Source organism: Lepus europaeus, chromosome 1, assembly GCF_033115175.1.
Source record: "Lepus europaeus isolate LE1 chromosome 1, mLepTim1.pri, whole genome shotgun sequence".
Classification (NCBI taxonomy): domain Eukaryota; kingdom Metazoa; phylum Chordata; class Mammalia; order Lagomorpha; family Leporidae; genus Lepus; species Lepus europaeus.
This window is the reverse complement of record NC_084827.1, coordinates 90,479,578-90,495,517: the sequence shown is the minus strand read 5'-3', so window position 1 is coordinate 90,495,517 and position 15,940 is coordinate 90,479,578. Positions and strand designations below refer to the sequence as shown.

The 15,940-nt window shown below is 37.1% G+C and overlaps 1 protein-coding gene across 3 annotated transcripts in view; it reads right to left on the bottom strand.

Moving 5' to 3' along the window:
* Positions 1-15,940, bottom strand: part of EPC2 (enhancer of polycomb homolog 2) — a 136,652-nt gene that overhangs the window by 12,315 nt on the left and 108,397 nt on the right. For 2 of the 3 annotated variants that reach the window (XM_062186518.1, XM_062186536.1), the window contains 6 exons: positions 14,066-14,214; positions 13,152-13,284; positions 10,724-10,915; positions 5,039-5,128; positions 3,646-3,791; positions 3,196-3,539 (listed from right to left, as the gene is read on the bottom strand). In XM_062186518.1, the coding sequence (XP_062042502.1) occupies positions 3,196-3,539; positions 3,646-3,791; positions 5,039-5,128; positions 10,724-10,915; positions 13,152-13,284; positions 14,066-14,214 (1,054 nt within the window). The remainder of the gene's footprint in view (positions 1-3,195; positions 3,540-3,645; positions 3,792-5,038; positions 5,129-10,723; positions 10,916-13,151; positions 13,285-14,065; positions 14,215-15,940) is intronic. The other variant, XM_062186527.1, reaches the window with a different exon arrangement.

Below are 15,940 nucleotides of genomic sequence, written 5' to 3'. Positions count from 1 at the left end.
AACAAAATCTTTTATTCTAGTAACAAATGATTAAATATGAAAGACTTGATTTCAAAATAGACTTCTAGTTGACCTCGGTTGTTTGCTGAAGCTTAGAATTTTTCAAATGAAGGAAATGATACAATTTTGAAGACATTAAAAAAAACACAGGAAAGATTAAACAGACAAAAAAGATTATTTTTTTCTGATGACAAGGGAAAGGCAAACATGCAAAAACCCCTTACTGTCTATGATGTTAACACTGTGCATTCATGATTTAAGTTCACCTAAGTAGTGCATGCATGATCAAAATGGTATTTTAAATGCATATTTTATGTTGATATATGTGTGGTAGTGTCAGAGAATTATAGAACTGATTATCATGGAGTTATTTAATTTACATTGTTATATTTTACATCAATACATATGTAATATTGATGATACAATAACAGACAACATATGTACATTTTCTGCAAAAGTCAAGTTAAATCTAGAGTTCATCTGGAGTATATAGTAGAAAGCTGCAAATATCTGGCCGTGTTCAAATTGAAAAGGAAAATACCAAACCATTTTTAAAATATGGTATGCATTAGTAGGGAAAAAATTCAGCCTATGACCAAATATAATTACAAATGCCTCTAATTATTTTGAGCAATGTTTGGTACAGGAATTCTTGTTTAAATAATTTGAGGTATGTTTTAGCGTTGGCTGAATATAAATTTGACCTAGTTATCTGTCAACTTCCTACTATCTTCAGAATTCTAAGAATCTTGTCATCTCTGCTCATATTAGGTATTTATCTACTTCAGCTTCAAAATCTCATTAAACTTCACAGACTCATGAACTTTATATAATGGGATGCCATTTTCCTTACCTAAGTTCGTTTGGGAGAAAATTAACCAACTAATATGGAGAAATGATATGCCAACTTCCAATCATTCAAACAAATCCAATTTTCCATTATAACCTTTAAACAGATAAATGTCTAAGTCAAGTTGGAAAACAGGCAGTTCAGTAACTAAAAAAGACTGAAAACTACTGAGATGAGAGTTCAAGTAAAAATGATTTAAAATCACTGTATAAAGAAGTTTAATATAATTTCACATCCTAAAGTGCATCATCCAGGAAATAATTCTAAAACACATGCTTTATAAAGAAAGGAAGGACATAAGTAGTTAGTCATGTCATATCTACTTTTGTCTGGATACCACACATTATTTATAATGTGCATGTAATAAGGACATTTAAAAGTTGTACACACTTGTATATATGTGATTAAGATTAACTACACAGAAAAGCAAATTAAATTTATATGTAAGATTCCCTTGATACTACACATTATCTACAACATACATAACATAAAAATACAATTGTTCCTAGGTATCCTTGGGTTCCAAATCCCGACTCAACCAATCTCAAAATATTTGAGAAAAAGAAAACAGAGTTTGTAAAGAACACATAGGTCATTTGGGGGCCACTATTCTATAAACAATATACTATACTGACTATTTTTGGAAAACATTTATATTGTGTTAGGTATTATATATAACCTGGCAATGATTTAAAGTATATCCAAAGATGTATGTGGATCATATACAAACACTACACCATTTTACATAAGGGAATTCCATGGATTTTAGTACCTGGTGGGGGGTCCTGGAACCAATTTCCTGAAGATACCAAGGATAACTGTATTAAATTCATTTGAGTAGAATGTCTCTTAAAATAGGAGGAAAAAATTTTTGATCTCAGTTGGAGAAGTAAGCTTTCCGACAAAAAGTACACCTATTCATAAGGAGCCTACTAAAAATCATTTTTTCAGAGAGGAAACTTTCAATGGTTCTCTCAAGGAACAATCCTTACATTTAAGCAAGTTAATACACAAAAGGGAAAATTTTGTACTATAATGATTTGGAGGCAAATTGTAAGTAGTTTACCCATGGAGAATTTTTAGGATTCTGTCTACACATACACCATACTAGGCACACACACTCAATAGGCAGATGGTGACTTATGACAGGGTTACCATCCCAACAAACTCATCATTAAACTAAAATGCATGTAATACACCAATATCTCAGCTTGGTCACACAAGGCTCTCTAGAGTATTGTCTGTTTATCCTCATGATTGGATAAACATTCTTTCAGTGGGAGCCGCTGTCACTGGTACTGCCCAGCATTTCAAGAGCTCATCCATCCACATAATGCTATTCCTGGAAAAGTCCAAAATTCAGGGGCCAGTGTGGTGGCATAGCAACAAAGCCACTGCCTGTGACGCCAGCATCCCATATGGGTGCCACTTTGTGTACCAGCTGCTCCACTTCTGATTCAGCTCCCTGTTAATGGCCTGGGAAAAGCAGCAGAAGATGGTCCAAGTGTTTGGGCCTCTGCTTCCCACGTGGAGACCTAGATGAAGCTCCTGGCTTTGGGTTGGCCCAGTACTAGCTATTGTGGCCATCTGGGGAGTGAACCCATGGATGGAAGATCTGTCAGTGTGTCTCCCTCTGTGTAACTCTTATTTTCAAATAAACAAATCTTTAAAGACCAAAATTCAAAATTCACAGTATACTTTCTGCTGAATGCATATTGCTTTCACCCCACCCTAAAGTTGGAATATCGTAAATCAATCTCAGTTGGGGACCAGCCATATATGTCAGTGGTTCTACAGACATCAGGACATTTTGGTTAAAATGTGAACCACAATAGGATTTGGATTTTTTTTTTTTTTCTGACAGGCAGAGTGGATAGTGAGAGAGAGAAACAGAGAGAAAGGTCTTCCTTTTTGCCATTGGTTCACCCTCCAATGGCCGCTGCGGCTGGCGCATCCCACCGATCCGAAGCCAGGAGCCAGGTGCTTCTCCTGGTCTCCCATGGAGTGCAGGGCCCAAGCACTTGGGCCATCCTCCACTGCCTTCCCGGGCCATAGCAGAGAGCTGGCCTGGAAGAGGGGCAACCGGGATAGAATCCCGTGCCCCAACCGGGACTAGAACCCGGTGTGCCAACGCCGCAAGGTGGAGGATTAGCCTGTTAAGCCACGGCGCCGGCCAAGGATTTGGATTTTTAGGCTGAAAAAAGAATACACTAAGTTAAGGTAAGATCCCTCCCGTGAGTGATGTTATAAAAATAAACCTTTGAAATTTATCATGAGTTTATTTAGTATATAATGAAAATTAAGGAGAAAATAGTTGATATACTCTTAGGAAAATGACAGCTTACCTGATATGCCATTCTTGCTGGTGTTCAATAAAGCTACAGATGCCGCAGAAACTCTTTTATTGTTCACAGTCTGCCCTGGTTTTCTTGAGGTACATTCTTCACTATCACTGTCCTGTAAATTTAGTAGCCTTGGCTGGAAACACTGTAGTCGACATGATCTGATATTGCTTAGTATTTCAGAAAGGGAAAGTCTATTTTCACAATGTTTACTGGAAGCATTGGTCCGAGAGAAATTAGAAGAAAAGTCTATAGTTTGGGAAGAGCTTGAAAAACCATTCAGCATTTCAGGGTCTATCTGTTTCAAGACAGGATCATGTTCTGTAGATATTCGGTCCATTATGACCCTGGAAAAGAACATAAAACCAAATATTAACTGGAATGGCCTAACATTTTTCCCTACCCTTTCTGGCAGCTTGTAAGCAAAAAGCCATGTCAAAACAAATGGTTTACCTTCCACCTCTGCCAATTCGCCTCCTTGCAAATCCTATACATCTTCTTGGGACTGTAAGTGTTGTAAGGCAATGCCTATACCTCAATTTATCCAATTCTGCCAATTCTGAGTTTTCACATGAATGGTTAGCCTGATCCAAACGAGGCTGCAAAGTAAAAAAAAAAAAAGAAAAACTCAAGAAGTAAATTTCAAGTAAATACAGTTAAATTATGATAAAAATAAACTAACAGCAGGAGTAGCTGAACAAACAATTTGCATCTAGATGTAAAACTGTAAACTGGGGCTTAAATTATTTTAAACAGATCAAATTTTACAAAATTGAATCAAAAGTACATCATACCAAAATTACCCAAACTGAATTAGCTTAAATATATCTAGGGTATATTATAAAAGATATGTATCTTTAAAGAATAACATGGCTTTTAATATCAATGTACAAAGTAGAGATGGTAAAATTAGTAATTTATAGGCTTCCTATTGAGGTAAATCAGAAGAAAAAACTTTTGGACTGAAAATTGCACTTCAAACACACACAGAAGTGTTAGAGTTTGAACTTCAAGTTGAAGTTTCCTTATTTTTTAAGAAACATTCAGCCTACTTCTTTGCCTTCCCATTCCTTTCATCATTCCATTTTTCTGTATCTTATCACTTCTTCCTTTCAGAATAATTCCCCCCTTTTTCATCAGCATGACCTATAAAGAAATTCCAAAAAAGAATTTCCTGTATCTCCTATACTAAAGACACACATCCTGAAAAAGTTGTCAATGTATATATTTACAAAATTCAACATGACAAATGGTCTCCATAAGCCATAAGTCATCCTTTGTAACTCTACAGTTGTAGTTTACTTGAAAATCTGGTCATTAGGAAGTAAGAGTCATTTCCCCATATAATGCTGCACAGAAACTTAATAATAGCACAGAGCAATTTGTAAATGTGTCAAGGAGTTGTAAACATAATTGCTAGACAAAATATTGCCATGAGGGAAGTTTAAAATTATTGTGTTCATTTGATATTTACTGAGTATGTATGCACAAGACAGGCTTGTATAATAATAAATTTCAATAAACATTCAGCAGTCATCAAATGTTTCTTCCAGGGCAAGCTTAGAGAATCCAGGTATCTCTAACAATGACACACTGAGCAATCTTTGCAAACTGCAGAAGCTATAATTAAAGCCTTCGAAGCTACATTTCTGAAATATGAGGAATTATCAATTTCCAAGTAAAGAACTCCATACCTTTCAGCATCTTTTACTGACATCCACTTAGGGGAGGTAAAATAAAAAATGCTGGTGCACTTCCCATTTTTAGATTAAGACTAAGTTATCAAATATGAGTTACCAGTTGATTCTAGTTCACAAAAACACCACAAAAAAAATTAAGTTCTTACAGCATAATACTGGCATCCTGCCCGTCTTCTGAAAGCACAGGGACCATCAGGATCATTTTCTTCTTCAGGTTCTGATACTGGGGATGGTACCTAGCCAGAAAAGGCATTCCATTTAGGGGTTACCAAAAGCCAAAAGATCAATGTGTGTAATGATCTAAAATTAAAAACTGATCACAAACAGTAAATCATTCCTATATTACATATAGTAAGCAGTGAACTTCCCAAAATATTTAATGATTAGCAAACATTTTTTATGGCCAAAAATCCTTATTTTTAATGGATTCATTTTTGCAGGTAAAGACACATGGTATTGCTTAATTGCTTCTGAACATGAAGTGGTACAGACTTAAAAATAATCAGTACAGTTTTTATATATCCCACCTATTTTTTTTGTAAATAATGTACATGGCCATATACACATACACACATTGATAATAACAATTAGGATTCTTCTATCAATTAACTTCACCTATTAGCAATAAAGCCAAAAGCTGGAAGTAAAAAAAGGACTATGAATACCACCTCCCCACCAAAGCCATAAAAGACATAGATTTTACTCAAGAGACGGTTTTTAAAAATTTCTTCAAAGATTTTACTTAGATGTTTATTGTTGAGGTAGAAAGATAGACAGGGCTCTCATCCACTGGCTCACTCTCCAAATGCCCACCAACTACTGGGACTGGGCCAGGGAAAGCTGAAAGCTAGGAATTCAGTCAAGATCTCCCTTGAGGGTGGCAGGAATCCAACTGCTTCAGTCATTACCTGCTGCCTGCCAGGGTCTGCATTAGTAGGAAGCTGGAGTCAGAAACTGGAATCAGGGATCAAATTCTGGCACTGTGATATTGGATTCAGGTGTCTTAAACACTAAGCTCAATGCCTACCCCTCCCTACTCATTTTTTTAAAAATTGGTTTTTAAATCTAGCAAATCCGAAGCAGAAAATCAGAAAAGAAGACTTGCTGAAGATAAGAAAACTGGCTACAGAAAGAAGAAAAAGAATAAACATTTTCAAAAGGTGTCACATAATCAAAAAAGCATTCTGCCCAGGCCATGGGATATCAGGCCAAACAGCCTATATAATCTGAGTGCACTGCTGGAACATCACGGATACATGAAAGCAGACTTTATAAATACCATAAAAACAGATTAAGGGCTAGTGTTGTGGCGGAGTGGGTAAAGCTGCTGCTGTGATGCCAGCACTCCATATGGGTATCAGTTCAAGTTCCAGCTTCTCCACTTCCCATTCAGCTCCCTGCTAATGGCTTGGAAAAAGCAATGGAAGATGGCCTAAATGTCTGGGTCGCTGCCATCCATGCAGGAGATGCAGATGAAGCTTCTGCCTGGCCCAGGCCTAGCCATTGTGGCCATCTGGGGAGTGAACCAGTTTATCTGTTCCTCTCTAACTCTGTTTTTCAAATAAATAAATAAACCTTTAAAAATATATAATCAAATACAGATTAAATGATAGACAAATATTTTATACTTGGCTGGCACTGCGGCTCACTAGGCTAATCCTCCGCCTATGGCACCGGCACCCTGGGTTCTAGTCCCAGTTGGGGTGCCGGATTCTGTCCCGGTTGCTCCTCTTCCAGCCCAGCTCTCTCCTGTGGCCCGGGAGTGCAGTGGAGGATGGCCCAAGTCCTTGGGCCCTGCACCCACATGGGAGACCAGGAGGATGCATCTGGCTCCTGGCTTCAGATCGGCGCAGCGTGCCAGCCGCAACACACTGGCCATAGCGGCCACTTGGGGGATGAACCAATGGAAAAAGGAAGACCTTTCTCTCTCTCTCTCTCTCTCTCACTGTCTAACTATGCCTGTCAAAAAAAAAAAAAAAATTTTTATACTCAAGTTTTAGTTAAGTTTACACTTATGGGTTAAAATTTTTTTAAAAGTTGTGGTACTGGGGCTGGCGCTATGGCATAGCAAGTAAAGCTGCCGCCTGCAGTGCTGGCATCCCATATGGGTGCCGGTTCAAGTCCTGGCTATTCCACTTCTGATCCAGCTCTCTGCTATGGTTTGGGAAAGCAGTGGAAGATGGTCCAAGTCCTTGAGTCCGTACACCCACGTGGGAGTCCTGGAAGTAGCTCCTGGCTCCTGGCTTCAGATTAGCGCAGCTCCTGCCATTGCGGCCATCTTGGGAGTGATCCAGAGCTCGCTCTTTCTCTCTTTGCCTCTCTGTAACTCTACTTTCAAATAAATAAATAAATCTTAAAAAAAAAAAAAAAAAACAACAACAACAACAAAAAAACACTGTACTTAAGCTTTAGTTATCTCACAATTTTACATTGCAGTATATATTCTTTCTGAAAAACGTTGGCTCAGCCATTTTTACTTGCCAATTTTTAAACCTCATAAATCCCTCTCTTCCTATTTTAACAGGAGAAATGGTTTCTTCACATTTTCAAACTGTGGTAATTACTAATGAGCAGGGTCATCAAAGGGAGAAAGGTATTTATTTGAGGTCCCAATACACCTCACCAACACTATGGGGAGACTCAGAACAGTAAGTTGAGGCTGACTCATTCCTGGGGAACCAATCCTCAAACCTGGAATTTTAAAAGAAATCCCAAATGTGAATTTCATCCTTGGGTTCCTTTGCAAATCACCCACCTTTTCTAAAATATACATAGGAAATACCACAAAGTTTCAGAAATTCTTTACATAAAATATTATCACCCCTTCTACCTGACTACCATTCCCCAAGGATGGGTTCTAGGAGATACAGGAAATGTGAGACACAAGGAAAAAGAACTGATGTCAAGAGAATCAAAGCAGGATTCAGAAGTGACAAGTTGGGGTGGGTGATGTGGTGCAGTGGGTAAAGCTGTGGCCTGTGATGCCAGAATCCCATTGGGGCACCGATTCACTTCTTGGCTGCTCCACTTCTCATCCAGCTCCTTGCTAAAATGCCTGGGAAAGGAGAGTAGGATGGCCCAAGTACTTGGGTCCCCGCATCCATGTGGGAGACTCATTAGAAGCTCTTGGCTTCCGCCTGGACCAGCACTGGCCATTGCGGCCATTTGGGGAGTAAATCAGTTGATGGGAAGATCTCTCTTCCTCTCTCTCTCTCTCTTTGTAACTCTGCCTTTGAAAAGAAGAAGGAAGAAGGAAGAAGGAAGAAGGAAGAAGGAAGAAGGAAGAAGGAAGAAGGAAGAAGAAGAAGAAGAAGAAGAAGAAGAAGAAGAAGAAGAAGAAGAAGAAAGCTTTTAGTTTTCAGTTCTGTTCTGCTGCAAACCAACTAGCTAAGTCTGGTTAAATGTTTGTTCCCTTGGGGCTACCTATTCCCTTGTTTCTTGTTCACTGGTCAGAGAAAAAGCATATGATTACTTTAACAATCTTTTTAGCAACACATGCCTAGTAAGAGCTACGTTCTAAGTAGCTGTATTACTAAATGATGCCAACTATTTGTAAGTACTTACTCTTTAGCAACAGGAGGTTACCATAAAGACCAATGAGGGTTGTCTGAGACCTCATACAAGGACTCAGAGGAATCTAAGAGCTTCAAAATTCAACTTTCATTTGGGGTACAGGGTTTCAAGACTATAAAATGAATTAGCAAAAAGAATTTGCAGCAGAAATGAAGCTCTCTTAATGCATGAGGAATACATGTCTAGTTAAACCTGAGGGAGCCCTACTCAGAATGGATGGGTGGAGTCTAGAATTAAAAGTTTCTACAGATCTTAGTATCCCAATGGTTGGGAATGTAAAGCAAAAACATCCCAGGTTCTCATTCGTTCCAGCAATTTTCTCTATATATTTACCTAATCATGCCATTTTCTTAAATTTTAAAATAATTTCCCAGTATGGTTAATGCAGAGAGGCCATCTGCCATTCCTTTTACCCCTCCTCTTCTGTGCTTTGTTCTCCAATAATGCCAGACTGTCAGCTGTTCCTTCTAATAATGCTGCTTTCTCTGCCTGGAGCCCTACTTTACACCTTCTATCTGGCAAAGTACTCTGTTAGGGTACCATATCCTGCATGCCTTCAAAATGGTCATCTGATGAAATGTTCCACTGTACTTGAAATCTCAGCCTGAGTTTAATTGGATGATCCTCTGACAAGTAATGGTCTTATTAAGTACTACTGAACAGCTTACAAAAAGAAACACATCTTTGTTCATTTGTTTAGTGTATATGAATGCCACAATATTATTCAGGGCAGAAAAACTAAATAAATCAGAGACAAAAATGTAAAAATAATACAAGCTAACCAAGGGGGGGCACATTTTATGCAAACTCTAAATTTTAAATGATTATAGCAATAAAGGATTTTTTAAAGTCTTATTTCTAAACACTATCTGTGATGCTGGTTTTTAAAAGAAAATTTCCTTTGGGGGTGGACATTTAGCCTACTGAACAATGCCTGTGTCCCACACATCAGAGTATGAGTTCAATGTCTGGCTCCAGCTCCTGACTTCAGCTTCCTGCTAATATAGACCCTGGAAGGCAGCAGGGATGGCTCAAGAAATTCCAGCACTCACGTGGAAGACCTGGATTGAGTTCCTGGCTCCCAGCTTGGCCCTAGTAGACATTTGGGGGAATGAATCAGGGAATGAGAGCTCTCTCTGTCTCTGTCTGCCTCTCAAATAAAACAAGTCTTTTAAAAATGTTTAAAATAGAAAATTTCCTTTAAAGAAAGTAAGTCAAAATATTAAAATAAGATAAAGCTGGTGGTTGGTTCAAGGTCTTTGTTAAAAGTATTTTTTAAGTTTCATATGTCATACAGGAAAAAAAGAAAGCATTGCCAGATTAGGTGATAAACAATATTGTTTCTTAAAAAATACCTTTTAGTAGACAAAATTCTTATTTTACAAATAGCACTTACAAAAATAAAATTTAAAAAATTATTCTGAAAGGCAGAGTGATGGAGAGCAAGGAGATAGAGAAAGATGTTCTATCTGCTGGTTCACTCCCACATGGCTGCCAATAACCAGGGTGGACCAGACTGAAACCAGGAGCCTAGAACTCCATCAGGATCCTCCACATGGGTGGCAGGGACCCAAGTACCTGAGCCACCTTCCACTGCATTCCCAGGCACATTAGCAGGGAGCTGGATCGAAGTGGAGCAGCCTGGACTCATACAAGGGATCTGATATGGGATGCCAGTGCAAGTGGTGGCTTAAACCACTGCACCTTAACACTGACCCCAATTAAAAAATTTTAAATTGCAAACATTTTTGCTGTCAAACTATTGTAATATTCATCAAAGACTTATTTTCATGAGTTAAAATCAATCAATTTTAAATAAACTTTAAATCTTTAGAATCAAATATCTAACAAACTAGTAGTATTTATGTTAAAAATTCTAAAATATAATGCTGGTAGAATGTGGTAAACAGGGAATTATTGTTGGTCAATATTTACAATTATGATTTAAAGGTATTAAAATACTGATAACCTTTGGTATAGTAATTCTATTTCTATTTTAAATACCAAAGGAAAGGAATATAATGTTCATTTGGGAAAAATGGAAAATCATCTAAATGTTGTACAATAGAAAAAATTCCATCCAACTGATGGAAAATAATAGAAATAAATATCATTTCAGAGCTACACATATAATGTGGGAAATGTTTATGTTATAACATTAGATGAATAAAAGTAAGAATCCAAACTCTAAGATGTCGATTATGTTTTAAAAACATAACAATATGAAAAACTAGGAGGAAATGTTTTAAAACCAGCACCTGTGGAAATTCATCTTCATCTGAGCTGTGAAAGTCATATTGCTTAATGTCACTCTTATTGATCACAGGCAATGTCTCAGGAGTGGGTTGCTGAGATGTTATCAAAGCCTCTGCTTTAGGCTTCTTTGGGTACTTCTTCTTTTGACGAACCACATCAGAAGCCTCTTCTTTCAAAGACAAATGATGAGAGTGCTGTTTACATGACGATTTTTCCCCCAAAAGGAAGAAATGAAAATCATTTTAGAAATCATAAAAACTATACTGTTCTTTAAAAAAACATACATTTTTATCTAGGAGGTGATTTTATTGTTTTTAATATGAAAAATTATTCTGTGATCATAAAATCAAACATGTTTTACTTTGTGCAAGTTGTGAAAAATAATTATGGTATTTAAATTTGCTTTTTTATACCATTAATAATACTTAAACTGTTTTCTAGATTGCTGTGATCACTTTGCAATCCAATGTGTAAGAATGATTTAAATTCAATTTTTATTTAAATCTACTGTATTAATTAATGATTAAAATTAGTAACTTATTATCGTTAAAAATAATTAAACTTGAATCATCAATTCATTTCAATGCTTATTTCCAATTTTTAAAAATGTTTGTGGGTGATAATTTTTTGAGACAAATAAGCTTATTGACTAGGAATAAAACTTCACTTTCTCAATCGTACAATTAATACCTCAACTGAACAACAATCAAAACTGTTTCCAAGTACTCTAGAGTTCTATGGAAGTACTTGAGAGGCCACAAACAAGGGGACTGACTGAAAGGGCAGGTTCCAGCCACCACCTCTAATTCCACAAAAGACTGTTTTTGTTTGAACATACCAGCATTCCTTTTAATAAAAATAAATTTACCACTTAAAAAAGTTGGAAATGGCTGTCCCAAGCACCAAGATACTAACAATATGATATGAAAAAATATAAAAATATTTAAGTTATACATTTCTTCATGTAGTCCAGATATTAAAATACATTAGAGTGAAAAACAGCACATACAATAAAAATGCTGCTTGAAAGGCAAATTATATTTAGTGATATAAATTGTCTCATACCATGGGTGTAATTATGGTATCATAAAAGAAAAACCCAACTTCTTAGAAGTTCATATTTTAAGGTGGGATGTATGACAAAGTAAATAGTTAACTCTATGTAATGAAATAAGACAAGAATGGATCCAATCTTATCTAAAATCATTATTTAGATAGGCTGAGAAATATCTAAAATAACAATTAACTCGGATAATAGAGAATGATTATCAATAACCATGGATTAAAATTTTCATATTCTAATGCATAATATTGGCTACTATAAAATGGATATTTACAAACAAAATACATGGCTGTTTCTGACTATAGAGGCCAGTATGATTTAAAGGAAATCAAGTGGGTGGGCTAGATGCCTGTGATTAATAAGAACTCATGCTTAAATCGACAGGAGTTGAATAAAGGAGGAGTCTTCCTGCTCCACATTCCATGCCCTTAAGAACAAACCCATGAAAAATATTCTGTACATTTTTAAAAGATGAATTTTCCACAAACATCCTAAGTCACTTTTTAAATCTTTCTACAGAGTGAGGCCCATCTGTCTAGATGCTTTAAGCTCCTTAAAATTAAAGGGTTCATTAATTTTCATTTAACCAAATGGAATACTTTAATGTACCAAAGAGTACTGAATAAATATTATTATTTAGTTCAAGAGATTAAATGACCACTGAGTCAAGATTTCAGGTTTTTTTTTTTTAGAAATTGTTTTTGAACTTTATTTTTAGTATGCTGGACAACATTCAGGAAGGATAGACTAGTTGACTGTACTAGTACTATTCTTATAAGAGTAAAGTCTGCATAACCATTGCCACAATTTCAGAGTGTTCCCCTCTCCACCCCATTTTTTTCCTCATCAATTCTCATCTTTTATTATGAAGAAACTGATCCAGAACTTAGAGGATTTTCTCAAGTCACTTAAAGGATATAACAATTGATAAGTGCTGATCTGGCAATGATGACGACAAAGAATAACTTCAAATAGTCTCAATGAAGAAAGCTTTAATTTTAGTTTGATGCTTGCCACCATGATGCAGGATTTGCTAAGGTTAATGACAACTAAGCTTTATTTATCTTTATTCTCTAGGGAAGCAGAAAGAATATTGGAAAGTGACATACTTTGGTATCAGACCTGGATTCAAACCTTGAAGGTGCCACTTACTAGCTCCAACACAGAAGTCACACAAAGGTAAAACCAACTTCAAAGGACTATTGTGAAGATTAATGAGTCAATATGTATATAAAAACACTTAGCAAAGCAGTTGGCAAATAATAAGAACTAAATGAATGTTAATTACTTTTTTCCTTAACCAACTGTATTCAGACAACTGCAGAAATTAATATTACCATACTTCCTTTTCCACAGAGGATATTCACCTTAGTTTTACATTCTTGGACTTTGTGATGGTTTCCATTATGAAGAGTTGCTGGAGTGGCATATAACTCTTTTTCTGACCTGCTGATTTTCACTTCATTAAGGATTTCACCACCATAGTCTCCTAAATGATATCTTAAAAAGTAAAAAAAAAAATAAAAATAAAAATACAAAGTTGCATAGTTTAACAATAATGGGAAAAAAGATATCTCAATTAGAACACGCCTGAACAAATACAGCTAAACATTAATTAGATTTTTAAAAGAGAAAATGTGTGAGAGTAAAGCAACACAGATTTGGGATTCAGTAAAAAATAAATAAATAAATAAAACAAACAACTTTAAAAAATGCTTAAGGTACAGAGAAAATGAATTTGTCATATATTTTATATTACCAAGTATTGAGAAATGATGTTTAATTACTTGCTTAGGGAATCACACAAAATTTTGTTAGATCTGGTTTAGTGTTTTTTTAATTATGCAGGAAAATGCCATTAGAAAACATATCCCGAAAAGAGCTGAAACAAAAAGCTTTGTCCACTTAGTCAGAAAACAAAAATCAAAACTTCATTTACTTGAAGTTTTCTTTAATAGAAATTTTTGATAGAGAGAACTGAACAACAGAATCTCTAAGTTCTTTTCTAAATAAAATTCAGTGATTCTTCCAAAAAGCAAAAATACTTAAGTGCATTAGAGGATCTATACTATATGCATAAGTATTTCAAATTAAAATTTTCATCTGGCAAAAAAAAATCAGTGCCACAAGTCTTTAAAAAATATTAAGTCGTTAGAGAATCAATATTAATTATCATAAAGCTTAGCCAAAATAAACTTAAAAAAAAAAAAAGTTCTTTTGGTTATATTTTGCCCATCATTTGGTTAAAACTTCTACTAATATGTAATAGTAGCAACGTTACCTTTTCTCCACAACTTCTAAGGTTAAGTGCAACAATTCTCGTTTTGTTTTCTCTCTTCTCTTAATCATTTCCAAAATTGTTATGGCTCTACTGAACTCTCGTCTCAGTTTCAACATCTTTTCATAAGAGGCTTCATCGTTCTTACGATTCTATTAAAAACAATAATTTTAGAATAAACAAACCATTTATCCATATTTCTAGCTCCACTCAACAAAATCTTATCCAAACCAAATCTATCCAATAAGGATGAAATGTTAAAAGCGGCAACATTAGAAAATCATCTAACAGCAACTATATAAGAGAACCTACTTAACTCTGAAAATAGAAGTAAAAGCAAGTAACTTTTTTTTTTTTTTTTTTTTTGACAGGCAGAGTTAGGCAGTGAGAGAGAGACAGAGAGAAAGGTCTTCCTTCCGTTGGTTCACTCCCCAAATGGCTGCTACGGCCAGTGCGCTGAGTCGATCTGAAGCCAGGAGCCAGGTGCTTCTCCTGGTCTCCCATGTGGGTGTAGGGCCCAAACACTTGGGCCATCCTCCACTGCCTTCTCGGGCCACAGCAGAGAGTTGCACTGGAAGAGGAGCAACCGGGACAGAATTTGGTGCCCCAACTGGGATTAGAACCCGGGGTGCCAGCGCCGCAGGCAGAGGATTAGCCAAGTGAGCCACGGCACTGGCCAATCAAGTAACTTTTGATTAATATTCAGAATACTACCACTTCACCAGCTGTTGAGAAGATGCAATGAGGCCGGCGCCGTGGCTTAACAGGCTAATCCTCCACCTTGCGGCACCCGCACACCGGGTTCTAGTCCTGGTTGGGGTGCCGGATTCTGTCCCGGTTGCTCCTCTTCCAGCCCAGCTCTCTCCTGTGGCCCGGGAGTGCAGTGGAGGATGGCCCAAGTCCTTGGGCCCTGCACCCGCATGGGAGACCAGGAGAAGCACCTGGCTCCTGGCTTCGGATCAGCGAGATGCGCCGGCCGCAGCGGCCACTGGAGGGTGAACCAATGGCAAAAAGGAAGACCTTTCTCTCTGTCTCTCTATCCACTCTGCCTGTAAAAAAAAAAAAAAAAAAAAAGAGAGAGAGAGAGAGAGAGAGAGAGAGAGAGAAGACGCAATGGCATGGAAAAGATAATTCTAATGGAAAGCTGTTAAAAAAAAATTTACCTGAAAAAAATCTACTACATCAGAAAATGTATTTCACTCTTATTGTAGAGTGAGGTATTTTTTAACGACAGAGATCAATGTACCCAAAAATAGCCAAAATCCTCCCTCTATCCAGCTCTGCAACTGGGCAATGGAAGGTCAAACATTCTACAATGTAAACATGAGCAATGCAAAGCCTTACTTCAGAAATTGACCTAAATACTGAAAGTAGGTTATCAAGCATCTCAAGATATGGGATTATCAGGCTTCAACATAATAATACCTCACTGTAGAGTAGAAAAGACATTTAGTTAAAATTATGAATTTCAGAATAGTGTTAAGTAGTTCTTATTCTCAAGCATAAGAAATAACCTCAGGGGCCAGCACTGTGGTGCAATGGGTTAACACCCTGGCCTGAAGCACCGGCATCCCATGTGAGCACCGGTTTGAGACCAGGCTGCCGTGGCCTGAAACACCGGCATCCCATATGGGCGCTGGTTGAGACTTGGCTGCCCTGGCCTGAAACACCGGCATCCCATATGGGCGCCAGTTCGAGACCCAGCTGCTCCATTTCTGATCCAGCTCTCTGCTATGGCCTGAGAAAGCAGTGGAAGATGGCCCAAGTCCTTGGGCCCCTGCACCCACGTGGGAGACCCAGAAGAATCTCCTGTCTCCTGGCTTTGGATCAGCACAGCTCCGGCCGTTGTGGCCAATTTGGGAGTGAACCATCAGATGG